The following is a 21,651-nucleotide window of genomic DNA, read 5'->3' as shown; positions in this document are numbered from 1 at the left end:
TGGCTTTCCCAAAAACAATGGTTTTTCTAGAGATAATCCAAAAAAGGGGACCCAGCCTTCTGGAGTGGCACAGGCAGACATTGGACTAAGGAGCACAAATCAACAAGAAATTGTCTTTGGGGAATGCCGAAGGGGACCTCCTGCAGGCCCCAACATCCAATTCAATTCAATCATCCCCTGTCAGTGTAGGAGAAACTCATTCACAGAGAAATTAAAAGATTTAGTGCCTGTTGTTAAAAACCGCACTGATCCGGATGTAATCAAGAACAGAACAGCTTCAATAGATAAAACAAAAAGTTCAAGAAAGACCATAAAACAAATGTATTGGCAAACTACTGTAAATTATCAGAGACCTAAACTAAAAATATAAATAAATAGCATCAGAATTGAAGGTTTAGTAGACACAAATTGATAAAGATTAGATTTGAATAGGAGCGATCTCCTGTATGAAGAGAGCTGATAGTTCATCAGACAGCTTGGTCATTCAGTTCAAACTAACATATGAGACTTGTTGGGATCTGTGTGAGCTGCTGAAAGAAGAGCCCAGACTCAGGCAGGATGCAAAAGCAAAGAGCATTTATTCTGCAGAGATTGCCCGCATCCGGGGGTCACCACCTTCACAAAATAGTGACCCTGAAGTGTGCTTACAGGCTTAATTTAAAGACAGAGAGGGTGGTTAGGTAACCGGCACAGCGACTGGTTGGCAGTGGTCTAGGAGAAACGGAGACACTCAGGATTGGCCCAGCACACAGGGACTTTCCAGGGTAGTTATAAATTCATTATTTTTCACTCAGGCCTGGTGTCAGGGCAGAAGCTGATTGGTTGCTCAGGATTTAGGGTTTTTTCCAGGAACTGCAGTTTTATTTTCTAAGGAACTGAAACTCAAGCCTGACCTAAAATTAAAACATTTAGGAAGGCAATGGTAGCCCATGCCTTTAATCCTAGCAGAGACAGTCAGAGCCCTATAAGTTAGTTGCTTCCTAAATTCTAGAGTTACAACCAACAGGGGTGCAGGTGGTCAACACCTTTAATCCCAGCACTTGAGAGATATTCACTTAATTCCAACACTCAGGAAACAGAGCATGGAAATCACTGAGTTCAAGGTCAGCCTAATACAGGTCAAGTTCCAAGCAGAGAAAAACTTAGATCCAGGTGAGGTGATTCACACCTTTAGTCCCAGCACTTGTAACGCACGTCCCTTTGATCTCAACACTTGGGGGACTGGGGCAGGCGCATAGGAATTACAGCAATTTAATTTTAAGAGCCACTTGAAAAATTAATTTTTTAAGATTTCAATTGAGAGATGATACTTTTTCTATTGTGAAAATACATTTTGCATAAGGAAAGATACAACCCACCAAAAAGACAAAAAAGAAAAGAAAAGAAAACCTCCAGAGTTAGTGTTGGGGCAGGGTTTTGTTTTTAATCCATCCAGGAGACTAAAAATATCTAACTAAGGAATCCAAAGACCACTGGACAAATAAAACATCTGATGAAAAAGACAAATTATCTATAGAAAATGTGACAATAAAAGGAGTTAGTTGGCCAAGTAGTATCGCCCACCTCCACCTTGTTGTTTCTGCCCCCTATAGACCTAAGTGCTAAATGGTAGTCCCAATTCAATTAAAAATTAAAGGGATGAGAGTAAGACTCTCTCCTTCCCTAAAACCATGCATGCTTTTTTTTTTTTTAAATCCAAAATCTCAAGCTGGAGGTTAAGATGGCTCAGAAGTTAAGAGCACTGGCTGCTCTTCCAAAGGTCCTGAGTTCAATTCCCAGCAACCACATGGTGGCTCACAACCATCTATGATGAGATCTGGTGCCCTCTTCTGGCCTGCAGAAATATATGCAGGCAGAGCACACAAAGACACATAAACACACACACACACACACACATTTGCAAGTATATGTGTGTATATATACATATATATGATATATATAAGATATATACACACTCCAAGAAGCAAGTTCCAACCATATTTACATATATACATAGACACATTTTTACAGATGAAAAAGGATTCCAACCCATTTTATTATTCCTCCCACAGTTTATACTCCCGTGGCTGCCAAGGCAGCTCCACCATTGCTCCGTGACCACCGGGCATCCAGCAGCGGCTCTCCCCGAGAGTAGATAGAGTCTCAGATGGTCACGATGGAGGAGGAATGGTGTGCTCCACCAATCAGGCCAGCCAAACTTTATTTATAAACCTTGAGTAGGGGCCGGAGAGATGGCTCAGTGGTTAAGAGCACCTGTTCTTCCTGAGGTCCTGAGTTCAATTCCCGGCAGCCACATGGTGGCTCACAACCATCTATAATGTAATCTGATACCCTCTTCTGCAGATAAAGCACTCATATGTGATAAATAAATAAGTCCTTTTTTTTTTAATCTTCATTTAAAATACATAAATAAAAATAAAGCTTGAGTAGTGGGGAGGGATTTGTGGGTGAATGTGGCTGATTGACTGGGGCAGGAATGGACATTGCCCACAGCCCTCAAGGACAAGCTTTTTTGGAAAGAGTTCATCAAACTTTAAAAACTCAAATTTATCACCTACAAAAAGGAGATTATAAATATTCCTCTCTACTCTCAGAATGAAAGTCAGATAGAATTATTGTCCTGAACTCACAATAAACTAAGAGATAGTTGGAAAAGACATATACCTCTGTATAATCTCCTGGATTCTGTTAACCTTTAGACCTTGCCAAGCTTTGTCACTCTGAACTCACTATGAACTTATGTAATGGATACAAAGCTAAGAAACATTGGGTTTTTTATGAAAACACATGTAACTTGTTGTATTTTCTAGTTAATCTGTTTTGTGCTTGTCTTTTTTACTATGATGTAATTCCTTTTCTGACCTAGAGAGCTTTGTCTCGGAAGTATAAAAACTATGACCAGACAATAAACGTGGTTGAAGCCTGCTGGGATTTGCTCCGTCCATGTTTGCATGTGAATGAGTCCATCGGTTTTATGTACCTTTGTTACATGACTGTATGTCAACAGTCTATCTGTATGTAAGGAACGCCTTTTGTGTCTCCCGCTGAGTATGCGTATGAATATGTACAGGTCTGTAGGTCTGATCGCTTGTCTGTGTGTGCATGCGCATGTGCTGATCCTGTGGAAACCACCATAACAGCTGCTCAGAAAAGAGATTTTCCCTGAGGGCACCCTGTACCTGCTGCACTTTCTGCAGAGGAGATGCGATCTGAAATCAACATCATGTTGATTGTGGGGACTTGGTTGCTTGTGTAAGCTTGTGGGGACTTGGTTGAAAATTCTTGTTTCATCTATCTTTTGAGTGACTGTGTATGCGTGAGACCTCTTTTTTTCTCTCCTTTTTTAAAAAAAGATTTGTTTATTTATTATGTGTACAGTGCTCTGCCTGCATGTACCCCTGCAGGCCAGAGGAGGTCATCAGATCACATTATAGATGGTTATGAGCCACCATGTGGTTGCTGGGAATTGAACTCAGAACCTCTGGAAGAGCAGTGAGTGCTCTTAACCACTGAGCCATCTCTCCAGCCCTGCCCCCATTTTCATTTTTTGTTGATTGGTGTTTTAACATTCAAGGTACTCTTATAATTATGCCCTGGATTATAAGGAATGCCTGTAATATCATTAATATTACATTTGTTTTTAAAACTTAACCTTTTTACTAATATAAGCTGGTTCATTGTTGGATTTTATAAAAATGGGCACTCCCATAACAGCAAAAGTTTGTATAAGAAAAGAGCACATTACAGAAGCATTCTCTGAGGACCGAAGAACTAAAAAAACGAACAAAAAACCGAAAATGTATGTATGACTGAAAATGCACAAATACAGAGATGGCATCTGTGGCACCGGAGCCAACTGAGCGGCGTCCGTTTGCCCGTACTTCATTAGTATTTTTACCTCTAGGGTGAACCCCAGCTATATGACTGTGACCGTGTAAGGGAGCACACATACGGCATTCCTGCACAATTATCACATTTGTCTAAGTGGGATCTTTTATCATTAATAATAAGAAATAAGATCATAAGATGACAGGCAACAGATATTTATATGAGGTTTATTAAGTGAGCATGAGGAAAGAAGGAAAGGGGGAGGGGTACCCTGAGAGAGAGAGACAGACAGACAGACAGGCAGACAGACAGACAGACAGACAGACAGAGACAGAGAGAGACAGAGGAAGAGAGAAAGGAGGTAGGTAAGAGAGTAAGAGAGGTAAGAGAGAGCCACAAGGAGTGTGTGGCCCTTTATAGTCTTGGGAAGGGCCACGCTCCTATGGCAGGTAGGCAATGACATCACCGGTAGGCACTGACATCACCGGTAGGCACTGACATCACCGGTAGGCAATGACATCACCGGTAGGCAATGACATCACCAGTAGGTGGACTGAAGCAGAATCCTAACAGGCTGTGGCGCGTAAAGTCTATCAGCATTAGTGTGTAGGCGTTGATGCTCCTGTTCTGGAGGGCAGGTTAGCACATCAGCTGGACCATTCCCTTCTGCAATAAAACCAGGGAGATCAGAGTGTGCATGAGAAGTAAGCAAAGAATGTGGACAAGTTTTATCCAGATGTTGTATTTCCAGTGGCAATGGGAGCAAAACAGGAAGTGAAGATGAAATCGAAGCAGTTTCTATTGCTGGGAATAACCCTACAACATAAGCAGAATCTGAACCAATATATAAGGGTTTTTTAACTAACCATAACAGAATCAACCAGAACAGATGAACCCAAAACAGCCAGTTCCACCTGTTGGGCTGGAAAAAAGAACTATTAATAGATGGATGAATAACGAATATCTGGACCATGAAGCCCTTCTGTACCATTAATTAGCCATCAATAAAATTAGTATCTGCCTGTGGAATGGGAGAGGGTTGGATAATTTTTGCAATCACAAATTCAGTTCCTATGCAAGAATCCCACATCTGGGCCGGGTGTGGTGGTGCTCACCTTTAATCCCAGCACTCGGGAGGCAGAGGCAGGCGGATCGCTGTGAGTTTCAGGCCAGCCTGGTCTACAAAGGGAGTCCAGTATAGCCAGGGCTACACAGAGAAACCTTGTCTCGAAAAAATAAAAAAACAAAAAACAAAAAAGAATGCCACATCTTACTATCTGATTTCCTATCTTTCTGTGGTGATTCACAATGAAAATCTGAAAATCCATAGAGTGTGTAACATCGAAAGACTCACTGTTGGCTACGGGTAATACAATGCAGCAAGAATCACAGGGAGATGACAGGCAGCACCAGGCCATCCCGGCTTACTAATTCAGCAAGCAGTTAATTCTTTCTAACCATTATTGTGTTTAAAAAAAAAAAAAAAATCCGTTCCAAAGGTTTATTATGTGGTACTATGAGACCTGTAGGAAACTGTTTCATAGGTAAAATAAGTTTAAATGCAGTTTGGATCTACAGGATACACAAATGCCTCTTTTAGTCTGAATCCAATAGCTGTAGCTCTTCCCTTGCCTTGCAAGATCATCTGTGAGGGCCGTTCAATGCCATCTACACTTCTAATGTTTCAAATCGATTGCTTTAGTGCACAATTAGGTGATAAACACTTTGACTTTGCTGAGATTTACTTGAAGGATCAAGTACAGCTCATGGCAGGGAAGGAATTGGTGGTGAGCAAACTCCTCCTCCTTGTGTGCCTTGCGTGCCTAGGTGGGAAAGTTCGCGGTTCCACGGGCTCTCCTGAGTCCCCCTCAGGACACGGGGGTCAGGACACGGGGCAGGGGCGGCACGGGGGGCGGAGCCTAGCACCCGAGTGGTGACCGAGTTCCCTGCTCCATGCTTCACAGTGATTTTCAGACAATGGAGGATCCCTGTCTAAAAGAAACGACAGTTAAGGGAGAGGAAGGAGCCGGGCATGGTGGCGCACGCCTTTAATCCCAGCACTCGGGAGGCAGAGGCAGGAGGATCATTGTGAGTTCGAGGCCAACCTGGTCTACAAAGTGAGTCCAGGACAGTCAAGGCTACACAGAGAAACCCTGTCTAAAAAAAAAAAAAAAAAAAAAAACTAAAAAGGGCTGGAGAGATGGCTCAGCGGTTAAGAGCACTGGCTGCTCTTCAAGAGGTCCTAAGTTCAATTCCCAGCAACCACATGGTGGCTCACAACCATCTATAATGTGATCTGACGCTCTCATCTCATTCCTCACTTCCAGCCCCTGTTCACCTCTTGGCACCGCTCTTGATATGGAGGAACCTGGCAGAACAGAGCCAACGGAAGGACTGAAGTCTCAGGAAATAGCCAACTCTATACACAGCCTGAGTCAACTTGTGCTCTAAGGCTTTAAACATATCACTAGAGTGAAGTTCTCATGAATTCAAGCTGTGTACAATGACAAGGGAAGGCACACATGTGGCATAAAAATGTTTTTCCCATAAAAGCATAGTTTAAACCTTTTTTAAAAAATATATTGTTTTATTTTTTAAGATTTGTTTATTATTTATACAGTGTTCTGCCCGCCTGTGCACCTTCCCGCCACAAGAAGGCACTGGATCTCATTACAGATGGTCACGAGCCACCATGTGGGTGCTGGGAATTGAGCTCAGGACCTCTGGAAGAGCAGACAGTGCTCTTAACCTCTGAGCCATCTCTCCAGCCCCACCCCCCTTTTTGAGACAGGGTTTCTCTGTGTAACCTTGCCTGTACTAGACTCACAGCGTAGACCTGGCTGGCCTCAAACTCAGAGATCCCCCTGCCTCTGCCTCCCAGAGTGCTGGGATTAAAGGCGTGCGCCACCACGCCTGCCTCTAACTTAAACTTTTAATTTAACAACAGCAATCGATACTGAGGAATCTCACTCAAGCCTATCGGCTGCACCTGAGAGGAGCACAAAAACAACAGCCCAAAGGCAATCATGTGATTTGCAGAATCTGAAACCACAGACTCTCCTCTTGTTTTCCTGGAGTGTTTTCACAAGCATTCAGAATTCTTTTTCACGTGACTGTATTCCAGGACTGTGTTCCAATAATGAAATAAATTGTTTTATTTTCTGAAGAAAAAAAAAAAAAAAAACATGGTTGGAAAAAAAAAAGCACATTTCACAATATGGAGTTCTCTGTGTGTGTGTGTGTGTGTGTGTGTGTGTGTGAGAGAGAGAGAGAGAGAGAGAGAGAGAGAGAGAGAGAGAGAGAGAGAGAGTTAGTTAGTTTACATTTGCATACCTGGTGCCCAAGAGCATCAGAACTTCTGTACCTGGAATTACAGGTAGTTTGAGCCATCAGATGGGGGTGCTAGGAAGCATGGTTGAGCACTTAACAGGAGCATTACTACTGAAGTCAACTTTTCAGACCCCAAATATGTCATTATAATGCAGAAAATGAAGATGCCCCATTACTCCTGTCTTCTCTCGTTTGCAAGTGGTGACAGTCCTGGTACACTGAAGAACTGAATGGATGGCTATCCCTCTGTGAATGAACTCTGCATATTGCTTCTCACTGACATTTTTAACAGGGTCCTCTCTTTTGTTAAGATTTACTTATTTATTTTATATGTCAGTGCTCTATTTGTATGTTCACCTACAAGCCAGAAGAGGGCATCAGATCACGTTATAGATGGTTGTGAGGCACCATGTGGTTGCCAGGAATTGAACTCAGAACCTCTGGAATGGCAGACAGTGCTCTTAACCACTGAGCCATCATCTCTCCAGCCTCAACAGGGTTCTCTTAATGGAAGAGAGGACGACAACAAATTCAGTAAAGCAGAGAGGAGTACAGACATAGGTGGTGTTTGCTACTTTGTGGCTTCTTTCTTCCACAGGGGAAAAGGGACGACAGTATCAGTGGACTGCAGCCTGCTGAGGGGCTGGCATGGAGTTCCTTGGGGCAAGTTTGATCTTCATCATCAGGATATCTAATGTCTTCTTGTTGTTTCTTTGCACACGACCATGACAGTAACAAACCATGACCAACAGCAACCCTCACCATCTGTCAGGGTCTTAGCATTTATATACATTCTGAAAAGTCCCCAGAATTCCAAGTGTCGCACAGTTGCAGAAACTTTCTACCTCAGGCAAAATCACACCTCTGCAGTGCATGAGGCAAATAAATCATAGCCAGCCCCATAGCCCAAAACCTGACATTAAAACAAAAACATACCCCTGTTTCTTTTTAAAGAAAACAAATTTACAAAATCCTCCTACATCCAGACCACATTGGACGTGGTCCATAATGGGAGATATGGTTGCTTAGTTTGGGGATTTGGGGTTGTTATTTTGGCTTTTGTTGGTTTGTTGGTTGTTTCGATTTTTTCGAGCAGGGTCTCTCTACATAGCTATGCCATACTGGAACTCACTCTGTGGTCCAAAAGCGTCCCAAATCCAGAAATCAAGCTGTGCTAGGATTACAGACATGAACCACCACACCCCGCTGAAAGGTCTCTAAAATGACTTATCTTTGATTCAGAGAATGAGAGGAAATTAAGATTTAAAATGGAACCATCACTCTTTTGATGAACAGAGCATTTCCCAGAACACGACAATGCCTTAATTATGACGGGTAAATCATTTTTTTTTTCATTTTTATTTATTATGTATACAATGTTCATCCTGCATGTGTGCCCTCAGGCCAGAAGAGGGCACCTGATCTCATTATAGATGGTTATGAGCCACCATGTGGTTGTGGGAATTGAACACAGGACCTTTGGAAGAGCAGCCAGTGCTCTTAACCTCTGAGCCATCTCTCCAACCCCAATAAATCATTTATGTTCTCAATATTTTGGTTATTTTCTTTGCTTCATCTTTGTGTACACACCTGATCCAGAGTGTTCACAGGTGTGTCAGGATGACAACTTACAGGTGTCTCATCCCTATTTCCTCTAGGTGAGTTCTAGAGATCAACCCTAAGTACTCAAGTTTTGCAGCAAGTGCCTTCAGTGGGGGAGTTAACTCGTTGGCCCTTAAGTTTCAAAAATATGTATGTATGTATGTATGTGCTGTCATGTGCATGTGCTATTGTGTTTATGTACATATGTCACAGCCCAAGTGTAGCAGATAAAAACTTGCATGAGTAATGTGGGTATTATCTAGGAGAATAAACTCAGGTCATCAGGCTCAGCAGCAACCACCTTTGCCCACTGAAACAATTCTTCATCATTCATTTGTGTTTCTGAGAAAGTGTTAAGAACAGGATTTATTCCTCAGAATAAATATAATCCATAAAAATGGATGGTAGTATAAACACATTTTCATTTGCAAATTAGGTTTCATTATTCAATTCATTCTGTGTCCCTCTATCTTTGGATGACAATTTATATACAATTTGAAAACAAGCCAATATTTTAATGAAGAAATGGTTCTAATGATCTCATATGCACAACAGTGAGAAAGTGCTTGGTGTGCAAGGCTTTACTGTATTTATTAGATTCACGGTGTTTCTCTCCAATAGGAAATCTTTCATGCATTTGAAGAAGACTGTAATATGCAGAGGCATTACCACATTGAAAACATTCATGGGGTTTATCTCCAGCATGAGCTCTCTGATGTACTGAAGATTACACTGGCATTCCAAAACTTCACTGCATCAATTACATTCATAGGGTTTTTCTCCATATGACACTGTGATTATGATGAGTAGTGTAATATACAAAGGCTTTACCACACTGCCTGCATTAATACAGTTTCTCTCCAGTATGACTTCTTTCATGTCTGTAAAGATTACTACGATATGCAAAGGCTTTCCCACAGTGAGTGCATTCATACGGTTTCTCTCCAGTATGAGTTATTTTGTGTTTTTGAAGATACCTGTGAAATGCAAAGGATTTACCACACTGACTGCATTCATACAGTTTCTCAAGAGTGTGATGTTTTTCATGATTTCTGAGGTAACGACGACTTGCAAAGGCTTTACCACACTGATTACATCCATAGGGTTTCTCTCCAGTGTGAACTCGCTGATGTATCTGAAGATCGCACTTTAATTCAAAGGCTTTACTACATTGATTGCATCCAAAGGGCTTCTCTCCAGTGTGATGTTTCTCATGATTCTGAAGACTAGTACGGCTTGCAAAGGCTTTACCACACTGATTACACTCGTAAGGTTTCTCTCCGGTGTGACTTCTTTCGTGTATTTGAAGAAGACTGCGACGTGCAAAGGCTTTGCCACATTGATTACATCCATAAGGTTTCTCTCCAGTGTGAGTTCTTTCATGTATTTCAAGGCTACTGCGACGTGCAAAGGCTTTACCACATTCACTGCATTCGTACAGCTTCTCGCCAGTATGGTGTTTTTCATGATTTCGAAGACTACTACGGGTTGCATAGGCGTTACCACACTGATTGCACTCGTACGGTTTCTCTCCAGTGTGTGTTTTTTCATGTGCTTCAAGGTTACTGCGATACGCAAAGGCTTTACCGCACTGAGTACACTCATAGGGCTTCTCTCCTGTATGAATTATTTCATGTATTTGAAGGTGACTGCGAGTTGCAAAGCCTTTACCACACAGATTACATTCATAGGGTTTCTCTCCCGTATGAGTTCTTTTGTGTATATCAAGATTACTGTGACGTGCAAACGCTTTACCACACTCGCTGCATTGATATGGTCTCTCTCCCGTGTGAGTTCTTGTGTGTATTTGAAGAGAACTCTGACTCGGAAAGGCTTTACCACAGTGATCACATTCATAGGGTTTTTCTCTAGTATGATTTTTCTCATGTTTTCGAAGACTAATGAAATTTGCAAAGGGTTTACTACACAGTTTGCACGCATAGGGTTTCTCTTCAGTATGGATCCTTTCATATATCTGAAGAAAACTGTTCCGTGCAAAGGTACTTGGCTTCTTTCCATACGCCTTGTGCTCACAGGGGTTGTATCCAGAATAACTGATGTCATACCTATTAAAGAAGAAATAACAAGCAGGACATTTCACATCCACACAGGCTAACTCTCTGTTCCCCGTGGACATGTGCTATAGGGATTCAGGTTACTCTACAACAACCTTCTTCCCTCCCACAAACTGTTCCTATCACCAAATGAATAACAACAGCTTATTGATGGACTATTCGATTTTAAAAAGGTCTTGACATACACTGCTCACCTAATCAGTGGGCGTGTAACTTTTATTTTAATTGAATGGTAAGCCATGTGATGAACTCACAGTTCTACAACATGGTTATGAGTAAAATAGTGCCGTGTGTTATAAAATACTGTTATTTGTCTTATTTGTTAGAGGAATGCCTTGCAAACACAGGTCAGCTACCTGAAATTGAAGTATACAGTCTTGTGAGAATTTAATAATCATCGACATACATAAAGTCGTGCTTATTTGCACTGCCGTGCTTCTTTAAATCTTCAGGGTGCATGAAATTTACCTTACATGTCTTCTAGAACTTTCACAATGTTCTTCAGTATTCTGGTCTTCCAATTTGTAGCCTAAAATACAGAACCAGAAAATTTATGACCTATTATTGGAATACTATGCAAATCTTCAGTTAGTCTCTTTGGTGAACCTGAGAACCATGTCTGATTATTCACCATATTCTTCCTCTTCCACAGCTGAGATCACAGAAGTGCACCAATAACCAAGAGAAGCTTGTCACCTGCTTTAGAAAGTGAAGGACAACTAACACTCTTACCTATAGCTGTGAGGTTCCAGTAGGTTTCCAGCATCACATCTCTGTAGAGACTCTTCTGAGAAGGATCCAGCAAAGCCCACTCTTCCTGAGAGAAGTTCACATGCACATCCTCATAGGTCACTGCATCCTGAAATATACCATACACGTACATAAAAGAAATGGTGAGTCTTACTGCACTGTACATACACACTGCATTGAGAAGGTGTTTATATCTCTGGGAACTCCACACATACACTCCACATCACAGATACCAAATGGTGTCACCAAATCATTTTAGAAGGAAATGGGCCCAATGAATTCAACATGGCAATGCAAGAGAAATGACTACTACCTGATAATGCAGAGAGAGATTAGCGTATACACTAGAAAAACTGTATCAAAATCCCTAACTTCAGAAAAGGATGGGCAAGATGGACGAGGTAACGCACACCTTTAATCCCAGACCTCAGAGGGCAGAGACGGGTGAATCTCTGGTGACTTCTAGGTCAGCCTAGTCTTATGTAGTGATTTCCATGACATCCAGAGTAACATAGTGAGACCCTCTCAAACAAACAAACAAACAAAACAGGGATAGAAAGCATTCAGGGGCTCACTCAAAATTCCTCCAAAGAGCTAGCCATTCGCTCCAACTCAACACTACACTCTGACTTCAGTGAATTCCGAGCCCACAAGGGTGCTCATACACATATATACGCCAAAGACTCACGCACATTTACTAAAAATCAAAAGCATGCACAAAAAGGAGAAAATGTTAAACCCCAATGGTTCTGAACACTCAGTATTAATGTCATGCATGCATGTTTTCCTGATAAAAGAAATAACGCATTTGGCCAAAATTTGATAGTCACGATGTGAGTCAAGATCAACACTGGAATAAATGCTTGACATGTACAAAAAAGCTAATTCCGAGCCAGGCGTGGTGGCGCACACCTTTAATCCCAGCACTCGGGAGGCAGAGGCAGGCGGATCGCTGTGAGTTCGAGGCCAGCCTGGTCTACAAAGTGAGTCCAGGACAGTCGAGAGTATACAGAGAAACCCTGTCTCAAAAAAACAACAACAACAAAAAAAAGCTAATTCCATCAGTCAAATATAATAATAATAATAATAATAATAATAATAATAATAATAATAATAATACTGCTAGAAAAATAGCTTAGCAAGGAAAAGCAATTGCTATATTTTACCTTACATTTTCTAGGGATGGCGGCTTTCATGGCGGTGGTGGCGTGGCTGCATGAAAAGGAAGTAAGCTGCGCAGTCTGAACCGCAGGGAACATAGAAACAAGTGTGGGGAGGGCACAAACACTGAAAGGACAGTTAAATTCAGGACCCTGAGGACCTTCTACTCCGAAATCAAAGATAATCAAAGATTTGAATAAGGTACAAAGAAAAGAGGGAATGTTGGGACCAAACAAATGAGACGTACCCTGAGTACTGCCATTTTGTATTCAGAGTCAATTTTGATCATGAGATGAAATTCAGTTCAAGTTCCGAGGTTCAAGGAGAGCTGGGAACCTTCCAGATGGCTGACACCTCCCTCTTCAGTCTTCTTTTGTTCCCTAAGTGTGACTGTCCTAGTCACAAAACAACAAATGATTCTGATTGATGAAAATGTGTAACTGTCTTGGCCCAAATATTTGTGGACTCTGTGATTTAAACAGTTACTAAAATGAACATTTAGGATGCAGGCAGCTCCCGAGTCTGTGCCGCTGTCCCTGAACGATCAGTTTTGCTGCCTGACTCAAAAAAGATCCTGCTTTGCATGGACTCTTGTGTCTGCTTGAATTGTTTTGGATTTTCAGACCCTAACACCTGGTGTCTCCAAATGTTTGTCCAACCCAAAGACTTCAAAGGAAATAAATCTCTGCCAAAGTTAAACACTGCACAGAAAAACTGTAATTCAACATAGAGCCGCCCAGTGTCATGGTTGAACCATCACAACCAACTAGAGAGATTAGCAGATAGGCCAATGGTGGGAACACAGCAGGACATGTGGACTCAGCTGTGGCTCTCCACTCTGCACACACTGCCTTTTTTCCTGGCCTAGCTGCTGCTCCGGGAGTCACGGTGACTCACACAGTGGTGGACTTTCTCAAAGGAAGAGCACCCAGGCCCACTGTCCCTTATGTTTGTCACTGGCTCTTTTGATGGATAGTGTAAGTCACCATTTCCCAAGAAAACACAACAGGAGCCACCTTCTTATCTCCAGCTCTGCCTCGTTTCATGGCACACATTCTGCTTATCTTCGTCTTCCATTTCTCCCATACCTATTTCCTGGCTCCCTACCCTCCCATCGCTCCACACCTACTAACTCACTTCCTGCCACACCCTGACACAGTGCTGTACAGACACTTCCTGTGTCCCCGGCCCTTGGGGCACCGGTGCAAGCCGCAGTGTTGCTGTCTCTACTGTACCTTTTCTGACCCAGGCAACGTCACTTACGAAGCCACCTCTAAAAGGAGATTTTAGCCTGAGCTCTGTTGTGCTCTACTTGTAGTTAGAACGTAACAGAGATTGGTGGGTTATAAATTTGGAGAAGAGGGTCAAGGAGATGTTTAAAGAGAATACTGGAAGCTCATCTATCCCTCGGGGGAGCCAAAACCCTCTTTAACTAAGAGCCATTAAATGTTTACTGATTTTGCTGGGCAGTGGTGACACACACACCTTTAATGCCAGCACTTGTAAGGCAGAGTCAAGTGGATCTCTGAGTTTGATGCAAGCCCAGTCCACAGAGCCAAGCCTACACAGAGAGACCCCGTCACGGGGGGTGGGGGGCATAGTTAAGAGTTGCTTTTAACAAAATCTCTATCATTCAATTTTACCAGTAAAGACTTGGAAGGCAGATGCTGGTGTAAAGCCTGCTAGCTCAAAGACACAGAGAAAGCACCGAGCTGACCTTTGTGCTCAGCCAACATCCAAACGAAGAAAGCCTCCTTCCCAGTGCAGTCTCAAAAGCCCTCGGAGTGTACCTCCCTTCAACTCCCCATCCGTCTACCCACCCACCTGACTTCCTCTTCCTCTCTATGGTTTTTCCCTATGTTCCTATGTCAACGGGTTGTTTGCTCCACCTCCTGACCTATGGCTGCCTTTATAGAACGCTGTTTACAACGTCCAAGCAGAAAGGTCTTGGATTAAAGGTGCGTGCTAGGACTGATCCACACAACTAAAAACAGGTTTTTTTCTAGTGACCAACACAATCTCAGGGTTTGAAGTGTGATCAAATATCCTGCAACAGCCTGGGTACAGGCCTAACATTCCAACGGAGGTAGTTCAGTGTCTGTGATAAGGACCCGTCATATGAAGTGGGAGGCTTACTGTAAAACATACTAATGGATTTGATGTAACAGTTATTTTTTGTACTAGAGGACTGATGCTAAATGGGGGCTCTCTCCTCTCCACCCCCGCCATTTTTGTTGTGTTTTTTGGTGTTTTTGGTTTCTCTGTCTGTCTAACAGAGCCCGGACAGTCCTGGACTCACTTTGTAGACCAGGCTGGCCTGAACTTCCAGAGATCCGCCTGCCTCTGCCTCTCAAGTGCTGGGATTAAAGGCGTGCGCCACCACGCCCTGCCCATTTCATTTTCTTATTCCAATATAAGACAAGGTGCCAAGATGTGAATGACTTTGAAGAAAAGTGTGTGAGAGAGAGAGAGAGAGAGAGAGAGAGAGAGAGAGAGAGAGAGAGAGAGAGAGAAGTTATTTGTCAAAAAAATCAAAGCTGGGTGATGGTGGCGTACACCTTTAATCTTAGCACTTGGGAGGCAGAGGCAGGTGGATCTCTGTGAGTTCGAGGACAGCCTGGTCTACAAAGTGAGTCCAGGACACCAAGGCTACACAGAGAAACCCCGTTTTGAAAAATAAAAAAAAGAAAGAAAGAAAAAGAAAGAAAGAAAGAAAAGAAAATCAAATATGAGTCTTCTTCATCAAATACTATTAAGCTTGTTCAGGGAACAAGGAATTCAAATCCTTTCAATTTCACCCATCCAGTTAAACCATTGATTACTCAAATATTCACTTCTCCCTGTTAGGAATTTAGTGATCTGGAGCAGAGACTCTTTCGCTTTACAGCAGTGCCTCTCTTCCCCTTCCTCTTTCACTTCCTATGCAGCAACTTTTTTGACTACCCAAGCACATAAGATTGAAGTCAGATACCAGCCAAGGATAAAATATACATCCACCACCTTCCTTTTAATAAAATCCAAGTGTGTTGGAGGTTGGTCTGGTCTGCCCAAATGAGCAGACGCACATACCCCAAAATGTTTGTAACCTTGCTTGAAACCGTGTTCTTGATTGTCCAATAAAAAGCCAACATAATCCCAGCACTCAGGAGGCAGAGGCAGATGGACTGCTGTGAGTTCAAGGTCAGCCTGGTCTACAAAGCGAGTTCCAGAACAACCAGGGCTACAGAGAGATGGCTCAGTGGTAAAGAGCACTGACTCTTCTTCCAGAGGACCAGGGTTCAATTCCCAGCACCCCACATGGCAGCTCACAATTGTCTGTAACTCCAAGATCTGACACCCTAGCATAGACATACATGCAAGCAAAACACCAATGCACAAAATGAAAATAAGTATTTTTTTTTAAGCCAATACACCTGGGCAGGGTAAATGGGATAGGTGTGGCTGAGGTTCAAAGGCTTTTGGGAGAGAGACCAAAAAAAAAGGAGATGAGCAGGAAGAAGGAAAGTCAACGCCATGGATTAGGTGGAGGAGAAGTACATGGCTGGCGTAGATGGAGGCTTTAACCGAGACAAACAGCATTAGCAAGTATATGGGACTGTGGACAGGGGGTGAAGGATAGAAATTATTAGAAGCAGATCACATGGGATTGAGGGAGGGTATGAGATACCCACCCCCCAATATGGGAGGTAGTTTGGGGGATTGATATCTGCTCTGCCCCAGGTTAACTAAGGCTATTTTAAAATATAACAGGTGTCTGGGTCTTCATTGATTGCTAGCAGGTTAGAAAGTACTGCCGTAATAACTCTAGGCCTAATAATAAACATGAGGCCCTACTTATAAATTAACAACAACATAAATATCGCCTCTGTCTAGGGCAGGGATAAAGCCTCTCAATCAGGAGTAAAGCTTGCCTTGTCCGGACAATACAGTCGGAATGCTGGTCTCTTTCTTGGCCGCGCTGAACTTACTTCTAACATGCCCATACTCAAAACAACCTTAAGGATAATTTAACACCTGCCTCCTGCCATACAGGCTACTACACACAAGGTGCAATGTGCCTGATCCACCTGCTCAACACCACGGATTCCTGGGAAAGTGGCCCAGATACTCAGGTACATAGCAGCACAGAGACACAGTGGACTCACCGTTGCCTTCAGAAAAGAACGTTGTTAAGATCACAGTACTGCTGCTCTCATTGCAAGGCCTGCCCACCCACCCTCTTTGGCAAGAGCCACCCAGCCACATAGGCCTCACTAGAGTAGCAAGTCCCCTACAGTGTGATCAGAGAAATGAATCACACAACATCAGCTTCTTCCAAGCTCTACCTTCTCTCCCAAGCAAACAGATCAACTATACCACAAGTTTTCATTTCAGTAGAAATCCCTGATAGCTTTATGTTTGTCCTTGGGCGAGGGTCTCTAGTGTGCACTGCCCATTACACCCCCAAGGTCCAGTGCAGCCAGCCCTTTACTTCAGACCTGAAAAGTCCTGCAGCCAACCTTAGGTCAAATTCAAATAGGAACAACAATTATAGCAAGGGGGCCATGAATGTAAAAGCAAAGAGAGTCTCTGGAGGGCCACAGGAGAGGGCCACGTGAGAGGCAAGGGAAAGGCCAAATGAAGTAATTATGATCTCAAAAATACATTTTAAAGCACTGAAAAAGGCCTTATGGCCCCATGTGCCCAAGGGACTAACAATTTATGTTGGGGCACACCAAGGATAACCTTTTCTCTCAGGCTCTATGTGTTGAGCCAGAAAACCAACAGGTCAGTTAGGCAGGGCCACACCAATCTGTCCAGCTCTTCTGTTCTGGTTGAACTAGTGTAACTACAATAATTTTGTTTCAAGAAGGAAATTCACGGAGAAAATAAAATTTTGTCAGCTTGATCAGAAAAAAAAAAAAAAAAAAAGAAATTCACTTGTTTATTTATATTCTTATTTGCTCTGGTCTGTGGACCTTTTTAAAAGTTGGGGTTTTGCTTGTGTTTTGGGGTACTTCTGCTCTTTGCTTTTGTTTTGAGACAGAATTTCTCCTTTTAGCCTTGCCTCTGCTGGAACTAGTTCTGTAGAGCACGCTGTCCAGGAACGCACAGAGATCTACCTGGCTCTGCTTCCCAAGTGCTGGGGTTAAAGGCGTGCGCCACCACCACCTGGAATAAAATCAGGATTTATCAGTACTTTATCAATCACTTAAAACTGATTATTGGACTAATCTCGGATAGTCCCAAATGCAGACAAGACTGCACTTGGGAGAGGAAGTGTGTCACTCAGGGGGAGGTCTCCTATTAATGGCATTCCCTCCACCAGGAAAGAACTTAGTCTGTTTTAGTGTCAATATACCTAAGTGTTCTTTAGTTATTTTCATCCCTTTTAAAAGCCAAGTATTGGCATCTGGCTTAGTGTGGTGGATAGACTAGGTTTGGCCCCCATAGACTCCTGTGTGTGAATGCTTGGCTCAGAGAGAGTGGCACTATTAGGAGGTGCGACCTTGCTGGAGGAAGTGTGTCACTGCAGAGGCTAGTCTTAATGTTCAAGTCTGGCCAGTGTGAAACAGTCCCCTATCTGCTCCCTGAAGATCAATCAAGACAGAACTCTCAGCTTCTTCTCCAGCACCATGTCTGCCTGCACGCTGCCATGCTTCCTGTCATGATGACAATGGACTAAACCTCTGAAACTGTGAAACAGCTTCAATTAAATGTTTTCTTTATGAGAGTTGCCATGGGCATGGTGTCTCTTCACAGCAATGGAAGCCCTAAGACACTCAGTCACCATTTTGTTGCTATGAAGAGACACCATGACTGTTGCAGGCTCTCTGATGCCACTGTGATCCCTGAGATTATGAATTGTAAGAAACCTGTCTCTCATTTGGTGGGTCTGAGCCCTAGCACACACCTTTAATCTGGGACCTTTCTGTACACAGGATTTAATAGTGTTAACCCTAGGTGCAGCAAGAAACCAGCTGACAGGGATTAGAATAGGAGAGACTCTGAGTTGAAGTGTATTTAAGACAGCGTGTAGAAGAAGAAGTTCTTTGGCTTTTAGTTCTTTAGCTTTTGAGCTCTTCCGCTCCTGGGTCTTTGGCTTTTTGGCTTTTTGAAATTTGAGCTAGCAATCTTTTGGCCTTATGGTTTTTTAGCCCTTTCTTCAGCTGAGAGAGTGAGCCTTCTGGGATGTGAGCTGAGTAGGAAGGTCAGCTGGGTGCTTTCTCTGCCTCTCTGAGCTAGCAGGTTTTCGCGCCAGCATGTCTCCTGAGCCTTTAGTGGTAAAATAGAACATTCAGGATTTTCACTTAAAACACCACATTTCCTCTGAAAAGTCTTGAGCTCTCAGCACTACTGTCTTCCACCCTCTTCTATTATGGCCCATTAGCCCCTATTTAATGTGTTCAACCGCTTTCCTAAGCCCCTAAGCCCCAAAGCTCACGTCCTGCTACAAGCAGCATATAGGAAACTTTAAAGGGGCAGCTTTTTCTATCATGGCTAGCTCCCCAATAATGACACAGATTCACTCATGTTTTAAGCACAATAACTGAGCAGCCCAACCCTCGATGCTGCACTTGCTACTTTGCAGCCTCACACCTCAAGTTACTTCCTGTCTTAGAGTTGACCTGGCTCACTCTGCTCCATGTTTGTCTTCATGGTGAATCTTCATGGTCCATCCTGCCTTAGTGATGACCTTCTTTCTCACTCCATGCCATGGCTCCCTTCTTCCTCTTCCTCCTCTCTCCCTCTGGGACCCCTGGCTTGGATAAGAACCCATCCTACCGCTTTCCTCTGCTGAGCCATTAGCCAATGAGAGCCTTTTATTACCCAATAAAAGATAACTGGGAGCATTCCTTACACCACACTGACACAGGACATAGCACTCTTTTCATGACGATGCCCATGTCCTGACTGAAACAGATCTCAGGACACAAAAATCAGTATTTGAACACACAGTACACAAGACCCCTCCTCCAAAAAGCATGGTCAGGCCTGTCGCAGCAATACCCTGCTTCATGGCACCAGCTTCTGTCTTCTTCAGTGTTCTATTGCTGGGAAGAGACGCCATGAGTATGGCAACTCTTAGAAAGGAAAACATTTAATTAGGGCTGGCTTGCAGTTTCAGAGGTTTATCCCACTGTCACCATGGCATGGAGCATGGCAGCATCCAGGCAGACATGGTGCATGATGGGATGCTGAGAGTTCTACATCTAGATCCAGAGGCATCAGGAAGAAAGAAAGCCAATGGGCCGGGATTAGGCCCTGGACACTCAGATCCTGTCCACAGTCACACACTTCCTCTCAGAGCACACCTACTCCAACAAGGCCACACCTCCTAATCCTTTCCAAGCAGTGCCACTCCCTGATGACCAGGCATTCAGACACATGGGCCTATGGGGGTCATTCTCACTCACAGCCTCGCAGCGCCACTTTTAACTCTTTGTTGTACATAGACCACTGCTCTAATCTCTATGCACGTCTATGCTGCACTGTTTCAGAGTCATTAAGACCTTCATTCAATTCTCCTAAAGTGGTTTTTCATTTGTTTATTTTTAGAGCAATGTGTCATGCAGGTGTCTTAGTTTTCCTGTTGCACTGATCCAACACCATGAGCAAGAAGGAAGCTGCAGAGGAAAGGGTTTGTTCATTATACACTCCGACTTCCATCATTGAGGGACGTCAGGGCAGGAACTCAAACAGGGCAGGAACCTGGAGGCAGGAGCCGATGCAGACGCAGCGGAGGAGTGCTGCGCACTGGCTTGCCTCCCAGGGTCTCTCAGCCTGCCTTATTTCTATGTGCAGGAATTCTTGACAGACTGCAACCAACAGCATTCAACCACCGACCAGCCACACACTTCTCAAGGCCCTAGCACTTATGTACTCTCTGAAAAGTTCCCACAATTTCGAACGTCACACACTCACAGAGACTATCTGGAGCTGGCAAAATCACGTCCTTGTTAGAGCACGAGGCAAATCATAGTCACCTCTGTGAAGCATCCCCATATCCCCCACACCTGAGATTAAAACAAAACATGTTCCCATAACATTTCTGTGATTTTTTTTTTTTTTTTTTTTTTTTTTTTTTTGGTTTTTCGAAACAGGATTTCTCTGTGTAGCCTTGGCTGGCCTCGAACTCACAGCGATCCGCCTGCCTCTGCCTCCCCAGTGCTGGGATTAAAGGCGTGTGCCACCACGCCCGGCCATTTCAGTGATTTTTTTTAAAAAGATTTATTTATTATGTACACAGTGTTCTGTCTGCATGTACACCTGCATACCTGAAGAGGGCACCAGATCTCATTATAGATGGCTGTGAGCCACCATGTGGATGCTGGGAATTGAACTCAGGACCTTTAGAAGAGCATGCAGTGCTCTTAACCTCTGAGCCATCTCTCCAGCCCCCATTTCAGTGAATTTTAAAGTAACCATAATTACAGAATTCTCACTACACTCAAGCCAGGCCCTGTGTCTCCTTTCTTGATGCCTGCTGATCTGGTAACAGATTTCAGCTACCTTCCCCGCACCTTGTCTGCCCGTGTGCCATCACACACACCCTCCCTGAAGACAATGAACTAAACCTCTGAAACTGTAAGCAAGCCCTAATTAAATGCTTTCCTCTATAAGAATTGCTGGGGCCAGGTGGTGGTGGCGCATGTCTTAAATCCCAGCACTCGGGAGGCAGAGGCAGGCAGATCTCTGTGAGTTTGAGGCCAGCCTGGTCTACAAAGCAAGTCCAGGACAGCCAAGGCTATTACATAGAGAGACCCCGTTTTGAGAAACAAACAAAAAAAAAAAAAGAATTGTTGTGGTCATGGTGTCTCTTCACAACAATAGAACGACAACTAAAACACCGTCCTGATTTCATAGCCTCCTAAGATTGTTTTCTTATACAACTCAAGACTACCTGCCCAGGGTGGCACCAAAC

The 21,651-nt window shown here is 43.4% G+C and overlaps 2 protein-coding genes across 3 annotated transcripts in view; both read right to left on the bottom strand.

Annotated features, from left to right (window-relative positions):
- Ankrd24 (ankyrin repeat domain 24) overlaps nt 1-21,651 on the bottom strand; it is a 62,716-nt gene that overhangs the window by 23,248 nt on the left and 17,817 nt on the right. The gene's annotated exons all lie outside the window — the stretch shown is intronic.
- Nucleotides 1-21,651, bottom strand: part of LOC127212579 (zinc finger protein 431-like) — a 78,141-nt gene that overhangs the window by 53,502 nt on the left and 2,988 nt on the right. Inside the window, exons 2-4 of one of the 2 annotated variants that reach the window (XM_051172665.1) lie at nt 11,568-11,694; nt 11,304-11,364; nt 9,837-10,826 (exon numbers count right to left, since the gene is read on the bottom strand). In XM_051172665.1, the coding sequence (XP_051028622.1) occupies nt 9,837-10,826; nt 11,304-11,364; nt 11,568-11,694 (1,178 nt within the window). The remainder of the gene's footprint in view (nt 1-9,836; nt 10,827-11,303; nt 11,365-11,567; nt 11,695-21,651) is intronic. The other variant, XM_051172667.1, reaches the window with a different exon arrangement.

This window comes from Acomys russatus, chromosome 31 (assembly GCF_903995435.1).
Source record: "Acomys russatus chromosome 31, mAcoRus1.1, whole genome shotgun sequence".
Lineage (NCBI taxonomy): Eukaryota > Metazoa > Chordata > Mammalia > Rodentia > Muridae > Acomys > Acomys russatus.
Note: the sequence above shows the minus strand (reverse complement) of the source record. Positions and strands in the feature narration are given on the sequence as shown.